The 13,692-nt window shown below is 45.2% G+C and overlaps 1 protein-coding gene across 1 annotated transcript; it reads left to right on the forward strand.

The window, feature by feature from the left end:
* Nucleotides 1–2,056: 2,056 nt before the first annotated feature.
* Nucleotides 2,057–10,945, forward strand: ZC3H12D (zinc finger CCCH-type containing 12D). Its single transcript, XM_053938227.1, has 5 exons — nt 2,057–2,430; nt 6,818–6,957; nt 7,950–8,184; nt 8,823–8,929; nt 9,601–10,945. Exons 1-5 carry the CDS (start codon nt 2,060–2,062, stop codon nt 10,584–10,586), a joined length of 1,839 nt encoding a protein of 612 aa, XP_053794202.1. The 5' UTR covers nt 2,057–2,059; the 3' UTR covers nt 10,587–10,945.
* Nucleotides 10,946–13,692: the final 2,747 nt, after the last annotated feature.

Here is a 13,692-nt window from a genome sequence, read left to right on the forward strand (position 1 = left end):
AAAAGCATCAGAGTAGACAGAAGTATAGGTTTGAAAATAAAATTAATGGCAATTAAAATATGTGGTAAATATTTTCTTTTCAACCTGAAGACATACTAAGAAAAGTTTTAATTAATAATAATTTATTTTTAATAAATTAGGCATTTAAAAAAAAATCGAGTAGTACACTTTAGGTGTTTGGAGCCACTACTCGCATACCTGGACACAGGTTTTACTGTGGTGCTAGCCCAGATGTGACTGCTTCTGCTTTATTTGGTTACATCAATGTATTTCAGCTCAGACAGTAGCTGTTTCAAAGATGAGAAAACATTTCAATAATGAAAAAGCATTTTCATTTTCATCTTTAGTCAATAAATTAAAAACAAGGATTAGATATAAAAATGGTTACCGAGTGCACTGTGAGGAAAACAGTCACTGACTAAAATAAGCAATGCTTTAGTTTAGATAGAAAAATACACATGGTAACTGTTTTCCCCTTACAGTTATGACATACTTCAAGTGTGTTTTATTTTATTGATGCTGCTTGTCATTTTTAACTGAGTCCCAGAGAATACCTGAAATTTATAAAACTACGTAGAAAAGCAAAGATCAAAGTTTCACGGGATAAGGTATAATTATCACGTTTTCCTGCTGAACTAATCAGTTTTAAATTAACTGAACCCAGGGTGGATTTCTTCTCCACAGCCTGAGAGGGCTCTTATGCCTTGGGAAGGAGCTTCACTCTGAATCCTCTCCCAGCTGCTTGTTTCCAGGACCTCCATGCCTTCTTCCACATGGTTTCAGCTTCTGGTTCCTGGGGTGGCCTACTGCTGGGCAGGGAGTGGCTGGCAGGCTGGGAAGGGGAGATGGTGGGTGGACTGTGGTTCTGGCTCTGGGCTCAGCACAGAGGGGGTTGTTTGGCCAGTTAATTCTGGATCTGACCACAGTCAGCAAAGGGAAGATGGCCACCCTTACATCCCTCGTGTGGGTAGAAGAACCAGCCACAGCTTTCAACCAGGTAGCACCAATAATTGCAGTGATGTGGCAAGAGATGCTTCAGTGCAAGCAAGCCAACAGTGACTGAAGGTGTTTGGCTTGACAGATGAGTGGTCACTGTGTTTGTTCTCCCATGTCACGCTTGTTGGGCTTGGGCAGCTCTGGGTATCCCTGACTGTGCTGCCCATCACTTTCATTCACTGGGTAGACCAGAAATTTACATAGTGCCGTTCTGGAGACTATGAAGTAGCTTTTTGCTACTTTTGCACACTCATTTCTGAATTACCTTGACAATAAACGTAAGTGAAATTGAAACTGCTTTCTGGATCAAGAAACTGCTTTCTGCTTCAAGGCACCGTCCTGACAGCTTTCAAAAAACCAAGCTGCTTCTCTGAAAATAAAAGCCCTCGCTGGAATAGCAAGTAACAGGAAAAGAGTAGTCAGACATCACTAGAACTGATGAGTGACAGAATTTCAGAATTTATGTCCGTGTACACACAGACAGATACATAGTAGGAAAGAGAAAACTATAAAAAAAATCTGTTTCCGGATACTTTGCAAACAACATGTTTCCTTAAATCACTGGATGAAATTTGCTATACTTCTTAAGTTGCTATGGCATCTGAGCCTGCCCAGTAAAGCTTGACAGATATTTATCTTGGGTTGAGAAACCACACAGCAGATTGAAAATCCCCTTTGTCATTTCCTGTGAGATAAGTCTGCAGAACCAACTCACGCATGCAGCCTGTCTGCGTACAGGCACCCTGGCATAGTCACAAGTAAAGTGACACCTGTCTGACATAATGTTCGGAGAGTGACGAACATTGCATGGGACACTCTGGTGCTTTTATAATTAATAGCAGACCAGAATGCTGAGAGAAGACTGGACAGTCTCCTCAGAGAGAAGACAGCTAATCTTCTGGTCCCTGCTGTGCACTAGGCAAAGAATTGAGATGATTGCACCTTCTTCCTTAATGCTTGTGTTTTGTTGTTGTTAATCTTTCCCTCCCTGAAGCTGATGCCTGTGGGACACAGCTGGGAAGACAGGATCATCAGGTTTAAAGGAACATAAAAGCCTGCTAAAATGGCACTGGCCAGTTCAATTTCTAGCAAAGCAGTACCACCACACTCCAGAAAAATTTCTGCAGCAGGGGTGGAAATGCACCAGAGCAAGATGGATTTTTTCTGCAAGCTGGGCTATGGTAAGCAGGACATCTGCAAAGTGCTGGAGAACCTGGGCCAAGAGGCCCTAGAGGATGATGTGCTGAAAGAGCTGATTCGGATGGGGAGCAAACCTCAGGCTCTGGAGAACCAGGCTCAGCCTTCCCAGCTAAAGCTGGTTGCCCGTGGATCATGTAGCACCGCACCAGGTCTGAAGTGGCTTGGAGAAGATGAAAGAGATTCTTCCGATTCCTTGAGACCCATTGTGATCGATGGCAGCAATGTTGCAATGAGGTAAGCTCCATTTCCCGAAAGGCATCTCTCTTCCTCTAAGCTTTTGACTTTTAAAACTGATGGCTTGAAGTGGGTTTTTCCTTCAGGTGAGAGGTGCATTGATGCATTTGATGTATCAACAATTGCTTATTCCTGTTCTTTGGCTGATGCACAGCTTTTAAGGACCTGCTGTCTTGATGCCCCTGAATATGCACATCACTTGCAATTACTGGCTCACTCTGCATTCTGACCTTCTATAAGGCAACCTCTGTCCACTGTTTGTGGCAGTGTTTCCCTTGGAGCTCACCAGTAAATTATGCCCCCCCCCATTTCCAAATGGGCACCTAGGATTTCTAAACCTGAGATGTTTCCAGGGAAACATCTGATGAACAGATAGACAGACCACCCAACTAATCTAAGGAGAAGGGAAATAAAGTCAGGTAACTGTGGTTTCTAACAATATCACAGTTTTACTGCTTTGTCTTGCAAGTAAACTCCAAAAGTAAACGGAAGCCAAATCAAAAACCAACAAAAATTATACAAGCTGGGAATATTTCCTGGTTTTTATAATTTTTGTTGGTTTTCTACTTGGCTTCCATTTTAGGTAAATATCAGGGAATTGATAATTGAATAGATTCATTTCCTCCTCAGTCATTCTGTTTCTGGGAAATGTCGAATCAACCCATGCTGGCCAGTTGCATTTCCTGCAATGCCCTGGCACTGTGAAAGCGCTCTTACAGATGGGGAGCCTGGCGTGTCCCTGGGGATGGGATGTCCCAAGACAGCAGTGAGTTGGCCTCTGTTTATCCAAGCAGTACGGAGCTAAGAGTCCAGGATTCACTGGCTATCCATCTGTTTTCTCTGTTAACTTCCCTGTCCATTCAGCAGGGCCAAGCTCATCCCTGCAGGCTGAGGGGGGCAAAGGAAGGCTTCCTCCTTCTGTTAGCTATCCTGTGAGATGAGATGAGACCATATCCCCTCTGGCTGGAGAGAAAAGTGGCCAAGCACATCCAGAGCAAATGGAGACTAAGCAAATTATGCCATCTTGTGGGTGAAGGGAGAAATCCCAGACAAAACCAAGAGGTTCCCTGCTCAAGGCAGCTCGCTAGGAGTGGGAAATACATAACAGGGCAAAATTGTTTGGCCTTGTCTGCACCATGAGCTTGGTAGCCAGGTGTTAGGATCTCCTGCCCTGCTTTGCCTCTTCACTCAAGCCCCTCCTCAGGGTGTCTTTCTTGCCTCTCTGTAAAAGAATTGAGCACCCACTCAGGTAGTGTGGCTGAGCTGATCACTCACCCTGTCTTTGTGCCGGGGTCAGTATTACCCATAGTGGGCCATGGGCTCTGTTCTCAGCTCTCCAGGCACAGCAGCTTTAAGTTTCAGAAAGGCAAAGGTTTTACAGCTCTTTTCAGACATCCCAACCGCTGTTTTGGTAACAAGTCTGTGGATGATGGAGGAAACCATTGAGCTTGTCAGTTCAGTAGGTACTGAAAGGGCACAGCTGCTTTCCTCTCCTGGATGCCTTTCAAAGTGGTGCTGAATGACATTTGCTTTGGCTAATGGAGTAGGCCTGGTCAATGCTTTCAGTATCCTTGCTTTAATTTTTCTTGTTTGCTACTGTCTACCAGAGAAGGACGGTTTGCAGATGTCAGGGGAAAGGGATGTTAGGTTCCCTTGCTGGGGAAAACATCATCATCAATACCAACAACCATAAAAGTGCAGAAGAAGCAGCAGTTCAGGAATGAAACAATCAAGAAGTTAGAGCTTTAAGTGGCAGTTGTCTGTGTGAAGAAAAATATCTTGAGCATTTGTATTTATATCTTAGGATTGCTGTTTCTGGAGCATTTTGGAGTTGGCATTGAGGGCCCACTGTAGAGTGCAAGGTTTTGAAAAGGATGAATATGCCCCAGGGTAGTAAAGCAACTGGCTTGGCAGTCTCCAACCATCAATCAGCCTACCCAGAAAAGCGGAATGGAAAATAACCTTGCCTTCAGCCAGTCTCACTCATCAGACATCTCACTACACTTCGTGTTTCCATCAGGTGTAATAAGAAATTTCGCCACCTGCCAGCCTATCCATGGCAAGCTTAGCAAGGCTGGTGGAAAAAATAAATGGAGTTGTGTTAATGGAAAAAGGGAAGTGTCATAACCTTATTCACTGCACACCGAAGAAGCTACTATCTCCTCTAGTGCTTGCACTTACACCTAGTTTTGAAGCTGTGGTAGCTACAGAGGCCTATTCCTAAGCCTTTCTGACAAAGCTTTGGCTGATGTTGTGTCATGACCACGTGGAGATGGGGCCATTTGCAGTTTTCAGAAGAAGTTGGTTTGCCTAAACTACCTCTCAAAAGAATTGGAATGGCACAATTTAAAAAGTATGCTAATGATGGATTAACTGCTGCAGTCACAGAGATGCCAAATTGCTGCTCCATTTTCTGAGAGATAGGCCCTGCGGGTCTGTGACCCAAGTGCAGTGTAGCCTGTTGCTGGCAGGAGGGAGAGATGAGACTGAGTTATGACAGGTCATGGATGGGTTATGGTCCATGGACTCTGGGGTTGCATGGGAAAGGTGACTGACTGGAGCCAGTCTGTGCCCACTCAGGGAGGATGGAAAGCTCTGAGGGCCCTGCTCCATTGCACAGCAGTCACTGGTGTTTGGTGGGGATGTGCAGCCCCCACAGTGTGCAGCCCCCACATCGTTCAGATGGCCACAGGTCTGGCTGTGTAGCAGCAGCTGGATTAGCTGATAATGCAGAGGGGCAGTTCCAGGTGCCTCATCTTCCTTGTTCCACTCAGCCTTTTGGCTGACCCACTTGTACTTGAGTACTTTACTTTCTGCACAGGATTATATATACAAGTAGCCAATATTTAAGAAAGCTGTTGCTGAACTTTGTTTTTGAGTCGTGGCATCAAAGATGTACCTGGACTGCCTTTTAAAGGCAGTTATCTGAACAAGTCACCCAAATTTCCAATTCAAGATCCAGATGATGGTATGAATATCCTGGAAAGATCCTATCCTTTAAACCCAAACAAATCAGCTGTTCTAAAATGGAGATTAGATATGTCAGGCACATCAGACCATTTCTTATTGTTAAGGGTTTTGAATTACTTCCTATTGCCTTGGTAGCTCTTAATAGGCAACCACGTTTCTTCCTACAAATTGTGCTATTTTTCATCTGTGGTCACCATTTCAGGACAGAAACTTTTATTGGGTGTAAAACAGAGCTTTGGTTATGAGGCTGGTGTAGACAGATCCTAGAGATGAATCCCTGGGGGGTGGTGGGAGACTCATTTAAGACTGCAGCATCACCCTTGACTGGTCTGTCAGTGCAGGTGGGTGTAGCAGCCAAGAGAGTTGTTCACAAGGGCTTTTTGCAGAGGTGAAAGCCTGAGAGAGACTGGCAATATTATGCAGAAAAGTCAAAGTACAAGGATGAGCATTCTGTAGATACTGTGAAAGCATTTATCCACTTAGGATTTTGGGTACAGTTTATTTAATTTCCCTGTGCAGAGGTAGTTAACAAACTACCTTTCTTTACACATACACTGCACTGTAGTCAGATTTTAGATAAGTGAGTGCCAAGCAGTAGGAGCTTTCAGGGAAGGTGGGACATTTAGAAGGATGTCACCCCAAGCTGTTTTCCTTGAGGTTATTTTCTGTCTTATGCTGCATATTGAATTCTTCAGAACCCACCTTGCTGGCACTTCTAGAACACTTGTCTTAGAGCTTTCCTACCTCTCTGTGCAATGAAGAAATTATCCATCAACTAGAGCAGGATAAAAGTGGGCCTGAGGTGCCTGTGGCTGTCTCCACTGATGTCTTGTCCCTTTTTTGGTTCTCTATATTTCTTATCCTGCCTCCTACAGTTTTTCTTCCCCCATATTTTGTCTCATGTTTCCAAAAAAGATCACGAGTGGAGTGCTCTGTGATCACACCTGCAGGCACTTCTGCCATTAAAATCTCTAATGGCCCTGTTACCACAGAAGAAAATTCCCACATTTTGTTTCTCACAGGAGCCTCATGGGTTTCTGCTTGTGCAGGAAGAAACTCTCACCCCTCAAACCTTTTTTGGACAAGGCACGTAAAGGGTTTGACGAGGGCCAAGATCTTCTTGGTTCTTTAGAGCTTTAGTCCCTCCAGATAAAGATGGAAGGAATAGGCTTGGGTCACAGAAATGGGGAATAGGATACCTCTGTTTTTAAGTATCCAAACTGTTTCAGATAAATCTTTGGCTCTGCTGGAGGGGATGTTTGGATGTGTCCCACCAGGACATCCTGCCAGTTGTTTTCTTGGAAACCGGTGAATGGCACAAAAGGTGTTTATTTTGCCTTTTGATTACCGGCTCAGTTAAAGAGAACTCTGAGCTTCATGAAAGCTTTGCCTCATCATCCTCTCTCTTTCTTTATAGTCATGGAAACAAGGAGGTGTTCTCCTGCTGGGGGATCCAGCTGGCAGTGGATTGGTTTCGAGAGAGGGGGCACACTTACATCAAGGTTTTTGTCCCACTCTGGAGAAAGGAACCCTCTCGACAAGACAGCCCCATTGCAGGTAGGTCACCACCCTGAGCATAATTTGGCAGCCATTAGGTGCAGTTTGGAGACAGAGGGAGTGTGAAGAACCTGGTACAAGTTTTTTTCCTGTAAAGACAAGCACAGCGCAAGTTGTGTATCAGGCTTCCCTCACTTAAATGAGTCATTCATTCATTGCCCCATTCAATGCTCCTGGCTAGCAGCTAAAACTGCTTACAAGGCAGTTACACTGCTTTAAACCTTCTGCTTAACAAGCACAAGATGCTGCCAAGCTGACTTAAAGACGGAGTTTGTCAGCTTGCAATGAGTCTATGGAGCCTTTGAAGCCTGCCAGGAGACAGTGATGTTCATTACTGCATGACTATTATCTGCCAGCCTGCTGCCCAACACAGAGGGTGCACGGGATCCCCTTCCAGGAGAAGAAAATGCATCAGTCTGTGGAGAGAAGTGAGACTCAGTTTGTCGGGAAATACTTTGTCTGGAAATCAGCCAGGTTTGTGCCAGAAGCTTGGTGTCTGCAGATGAGGTGGATCTGCCTTCCTGCAGAGAAGGAATGGCAAGAGGTCAGAGTGTCCTCAACAGCAGCAAAAGAAGTTTATTTATGTATTTTTTCACACAAATTTTATCTCCATGCAAAGCTTACATCAGGGCTGGTTGTGAGCCTTCTGGCATCTAGCAGGATAAAAAGGGCACTGCAGGGATTCAGTATCAGACTCTGGTGTAGAATTCAAGGTATTCTTTTACAGAAAAGACTTAAAAATCAAAAAAGGGTGTCTCAAAATTTACAGGTTAGGTAAAACCTCTTTGTAAAAGACCTAATTTTCAAGTTGTCAAATAACCACCAGATATCACTGCATCTGAAAATTGCACCATGACTTTCCTAAAGTGCTGAAATATCTTTAGATTCCTGTCGGTTTCTAGCAGACATTTGTGACGTTGGCCATAATTAATTAATTCATTTCTCTTTTATTTTTTGCTTCCCTCCCCTACTTCTGCCAATCGTCCCACCAGATCAGCACATCCTTGCGGAGCTAGAAAAGCAATCTATCCTGGTCTACACACCCTCTCGGAAGGTGAAAGGCAAGAGGGTGGTTTGCTACGACGATCGCTACATAGTGAAAGTTGCTTATGAGAAAGACGGAGTCATTGTTTCCAATGACCACTACCGGGATCTCCAAAATGAAAACCCCGAGTGGAAATGGTTCATTGAGCAGCGACTACTCATGTACTCTTTTGTCAGTAACAGGTAAGAGATGATAGTGTTATAGAATTTAGAATTTAAATGTTATGGGCCGAGTCACCTCCAGCATCAGAGTACCTCCCATCAGCTGCAGAATACATGAGGCTTTTTATGAAAGGAATTTATTGCAGCTTTTTTTATCTTGTTTCTTGAGTGTCCTACTCCCTCAGCTTTGGTCTTAAAACCTCCCGTGCCACTCTTCTATGAACTTTACTACTTGAATGGCAGCATTAGTGACCAGCTTTTCTTCCTTCCAATCCAGTTTGTGATGTTGAACCAAGGGCTGGTGTATTTTCATTTCTATTTCCTGTAAGAAGCAGAATTAAATCCATGAGAGGAGGCTGGCTGGCAGTATTTTTAATTCCCCTACATGACAAAATAGGACTTTCCCCTGTGTTTCTGCAGTTGTAGCTTGCTAGAAGAGACAAGAAGCTGGTCTCTTTGGCCCTTCACCATCCCTGCTGAGAGAAGGTTTGCAGTCTTGCACCATGCCTGCGAGGCTGAGCTGAGTGGTCCTCAGTGTGTTCATACTAACCTCTCACGAGTTTCCTAATAGCTGAGCTGTCCAGGGGAAATGCACTTCACTGAGACATCCAGTGTGCACAGACATGTGCTTACATCCATGGCTTCTTTTACTTTTCCAGGTTTATGCCTCCTGATGATCCATTAGGCCGGCATGGACCCACCTTAAGTAACTTCCTCAGCAAAAAGCCAGTGCTTCCTGAAAAAAAATGGCAGCCTTGCCCTTATGGTGGGTTTCTCCCCATGCTGTGAGCTGCCCCCTTCTTCCCAGCAGTGCTCTCCCTCGGCTAGGGACCACTGCCATGTGCTGTCCTGCTTTGTGTGGTAGGCACTTGGGTTGGGGTTGCTCAAAGGTGTGATGCTTTTTCCCCCTCCTGCTTGAGTGCCTGCAGCCTCAGCAAAGGCAGCAGATGTTTTGGGTCCCTCCATCCTTGCCTGCACGCAGCACCCACGAGCACTGTGGCTGTGCTGACTGTCCTGTCCCCACACACTTCTCACTTTGTGGAGTGGATTTTGCTGCAGCATTAGGGAATGGCCATCCAAACACTTTCCCTCTCTCCCCTCCCACCAGCCCCCTAGCAATGTGCAGGTTTCTCAGAGGTAAATACATTTTTTAAAGCAACCTTTTGTAGCAGCAGACCTCCCAGCCCACCAAGTGCAGGAACTGAAACATGAATATCAGACACTTCCAAAATAGCAGAGACTTCCTTTCATTGCTGCTTCACCCTGCTATTCATATCAGCAATATTTAAATCTGGAGTCAGTAGTACTCAGTTTGAAAATAGTACTTCCTCTTTTTTCTGTGTTCACCACACCCAGTGCTGGGGAGAAGTGATGTGTGCATTAATTGATGTTGGTGCTAGTGACAACTTCCTGTCTGATTTGTTTTTATCTTTTCAGGTAAAAAATGCACCTATGGCAATAAATGCAAATTTTATCATCCAGAGAAGCAACATCAAGCTCAGCTTTCAGTTGCAGATGAGCTCAGGGCCAAAAAAAAGGTCCCGTTAGCCCTGGGGAAAGAGGAGGAGAGGTGTCAGTGCTCCCCGTGCGATGCCTGCACAGAAGCTCTGCGGGAAGCCAGAGGCTGCTCTGGGCCTTCCTGCTGCCCAGGCAGGGCCCAGGGGAGCTGCTCTGAGCAGACATTCCATGCCTGGGCCAGCAGTCCTAGCTCTGACCTGCGGCTGGACCAGCGCTTGCCGCAGCCAGAGCTGCTCCTGGAGAAGATGTCAGCAGTGTCCATCAGTGACGCCTATGGCTGCAGCTGGTCCTTGTGCACCTCTCAGGAAAGGGGGGTCATGGACGGTCCTCACCCCTGCTCTGACCTCAGGCACGAACTGCTCTTACTTCATCACCCTCAGGGCTTGGACCGCACCAGCTCTCCCAGGCGCCCTTTCCAGCGAACTGTGCTCCCGCCTGTGCAAGGTGGGATGTGCCCGGAGCACAGCTGGGCTCAGGAGCGCCCTGCTGTGCACGGAACAGGCCACAGGAGCCACTCCTTCCCTGGTGGTGCTCAGCACAAACAGGCCCTGGAGACGCAGCACCCTCTTTTGCTGCAGTCCACAGCTCCATCCCCTGACAGGCTTCCCCTGTACAGTGAACCCCAGCTGCAGCGGCAGCAGCACTGCTGCTTCCCCAGCCAGGCCCCAGGGCAGTCCTTGCCCTTAGATTCCAGCAACGGAACAGGCTTATTCCAGAAAGCCTGTGCTTACCCCAATGCCTCTTACAGGGACTACTGGCCCACCCCAGTTGCAAGGCCACCCTCTGCCCAGCAAATAAACATACTCAGGGAGCTGTGCTCCCCTTATCCTTACAGTGGGATGAGCCAGGTCATGACTTTGTACCCCAGTATTCAGGATAAGGGGACTGGAGCATCTCCCCTATGAAGACAGGCTCGGGAAGTTGGGGCTGTTCAGCCTGGAGAAGAGAAGGTTGCATGGAGACCTCATAGAAACCTTCCAGTATCTGAAGAGAACCTACAAGGAAGGCAGAGAGGGACACTTAATCTATTGATAGTACACAGGGGAATGGCTTCAAACTGAGATGGGGTAGGTTTAGATTAGATTTTAGGATGAAATTCTTAATTGTGTGGCTGGTGAGACAGTAGAACAGGTTTCTCAGAGAAGTTGTGGATGCCATATCCCTGGAAGCTTTTAAGGCCAGGTTGGGTGGGGCTCTGAGCAATCTGGTCTAGTGAAAGGTGTCCCTGCCCATGCATGGCAGCAGGGGTGTTGGAACTGCATGATCTTTTGGGTCCCTTCCAACTCAAACAATTCTGTGATTCTATGACATTGCCTGCTGGACTTTAATGATTCAAAGACACAGAAACTTGTGAAACCTCCAGAGCAAACCATTCCCAATAAGCACAAGTCACAGGGCAAGAAGATGCTGTTCTGAGGCTTAACTAAGTGTTTTTAGAGGGTGTTATGGCAAGGATTACAGCTGCTCCAAGAATATAAGTATAAGCATCAAGTCAAGGCAAAGGCTGTCGTCCATGGCAGTGGGATTGCATTCCACCTCCCCTGAAAGAGAACAGGAGGGCTCAGGGTTACTGGGCTGTCAGCATTTGAACCTCACTAGTGCCTGGATTGAGGATGGCACAGAGTTTCATTAACATCTTGAAACACTAGATGTGTTTTTAGAGTCCTAACCTATGGTTCAGCTTCTGTAAAACAACCCCAGTCAAGGGCTCTCCCATGGCCTGCCTGTCACTGTCATTTGGCCTGTTCCCCTAGCACAAGGCTGTGCTCTCTGCTAGAAGGCAGCTTTGGGTCCCTGTCATTACCTGATTCAAGCCCAATCCACTGTCAGTGAGCTTTCAAAACTACATCTCGTGCTTCTAAAGCAACGCTGAGAGCACACAGAACCCCTAGCAGAGGGGCTGGAGGTGCACCAGAGCACCTGAAGGAGGACACAGGTACATTTCTCAGAAAAGAGACACACAGAGCATAAATAAAATCAGGGAAGTCATGTTCAATGTAAGTCCTGGTGTGGACTGAGGGCTCGGGGTTGGTAATTAAAAAAAAATCCAGAAGTCCAGATGGAAAAGAGGAAAAGAGGAAAAAGAGGGAAAAAAAAAGCTTGAAAGTCTCTCCTGTATTGAACAAGAAATCTATTGTTGACTTAACTCTTAATTACCAAATGTGGCCCCATAATGCAGTTATTTAGTAAACTATGTTCTGTTAGGACATGTTTGATTTTCAGTAAGCTGTAAAGCTGCTAATCTCTGCATTATTCCACCAAATGCTTCAGGTTGTAATTCAAATAGTAAGGTTGATCCTGAAGGTTTTTTTGGCATTATACCAAAGTTTAAGTATGTCAGTATGACATGTTTTAAAAATGTTTTAACACATTATAAAATGTTCATTTATAACAACACTTTGTTCTCAATAACGCCTTCTTTATTTTCTGGGTTTTACTTAGGTGGTGGGACTTTTGTTGTTGTTATTTTGTTTAGTTTTTGGTTCTGATTGCTTTTTCTCCCCAGTCCTCTTAGAACAAATGCTTCAACATTCAGGTGGGATTTTCAAGCTCTCTGACCCTGCAGTATCTCATTTCTCTGAAGTGCAGTGTTGTTAGTTCCAGGCAGGAATTAAACACGGTCCTCAATGAGAAGTTGGAATTCTGTTGCTTTCACAAAGGCAGCGGTAATTTACCCTTAGTGACATTATCACATGATGAATTTTTTGAAAGCGGTGATAGTTTAACCTGTTTCCCTCTGGAAACCACCACCAACTTTTTTTTTTTTTCTTTTTTTGATGATGGTGTTTGAAGAATCTGCAGAAAGTAAGTATACTGTATCTTTTCAATTTCTTATGCCCCTGTGGTTGGCTCCAAGAAACAGCAATTTGGATTTTGGAGGTATGATTTACGTTCACAGAACACGACAGTTTTTTCCATATGCCCTATGGATTGTTGGAATGGCTTATAAATTTATCCACTACATATTACATAAGGATTAGAAGTGTTCTTAAAACAAAACTATGGAAAAAATTCTCTGTGATATGCCTCAAAAAATACTGGAGACAAAGTGTGATGCTGAGTGGAAAAATACCTTCCACCCACTCAAACAAAGCAAGTCCCAAATGGCAGCATCCAGAAAACATACACACAGCAATGGAGCAGGATGTAACTGTACATGCCAACATTCATTTTCATGTCTGGCATGCATGTTACATATTTCAATACACAAAGCATTTAAAAATCCATAGGAACATTGGCACACAGCCTTTATATGGTGCCCTCGGCTTGCTGGAGATGTTCCTGAACCTTTTCCTTTGAGGATACACAAGAATTTGGTGGTTGTTCAAAACTCTCTCAATGTTTAATTTGTTTTTTTCCTTTTAATTTCTGTCATATTTACTGAGGAATCTTTTTGTAAAATACATAGAATGTGCACTCTGCTGAGAAAGTGTCTGAGAAAATAAATCAGACTTTGGTGCTAAACAGAACTTGATTTCTCTTGGCTCTTGTGCTCACCAGAGGTTTTTTTTCTCATGGGGATTTTGTTGGAAGGGCAGCTCAGCAGCAGCTCTGTGTCACTGCCTGAGAGGAACTCTGCTGCTGGCCAGGAGACCACAGAAAGCAGGGAGTGTTTCCCTGTTCGACCACAGCCCAGGCACATGGGGCTCAGGGGCTCCTGCTGCAGGGCCTTTTGCACTTTCCAAAGCAGGGATTTCTATTCGCCTTTGTCAACCCCTGGCGCAAGGGAAAGGGCTGCGAGCAGAAAAGAGGCGGCAGCTCTTGGACAGAGGGGTAAGAGGCTGTTGCTATTTGGTATCTCTGCTGAGATGCCTTTGAGGCCAGCTCTCGCTGCCAAGTTGCAAATGAACCCATAAATCTTAACAGGCTCAGAAAGCCCTTGATGTTCTTTGCTTTTTGGTTGTCAAGACTCTTTTAGAAGCTGGAAGCACTGAGAGCAATCTTCCAGGAGACGGGCTGCTTTCCCAAGGGAGATTTACAGAGTTGCCAAATTCATAAAAAAAAAAAAAA

This window comes from Vidua chalybeata, chromosome 3 (assembly GCF_026979565.1).
Source record: "Vidua chalybeata isolate OUT-0048 chromosome 3, bVidCha1 merged haplotype, whole genome shotgun sequence".
Lineage (NCBI taxonomy): Eukaryota > Metazoa > Chordata > Aves > Passeriformes > Viduidae > Vidua > Vidua chalybeata.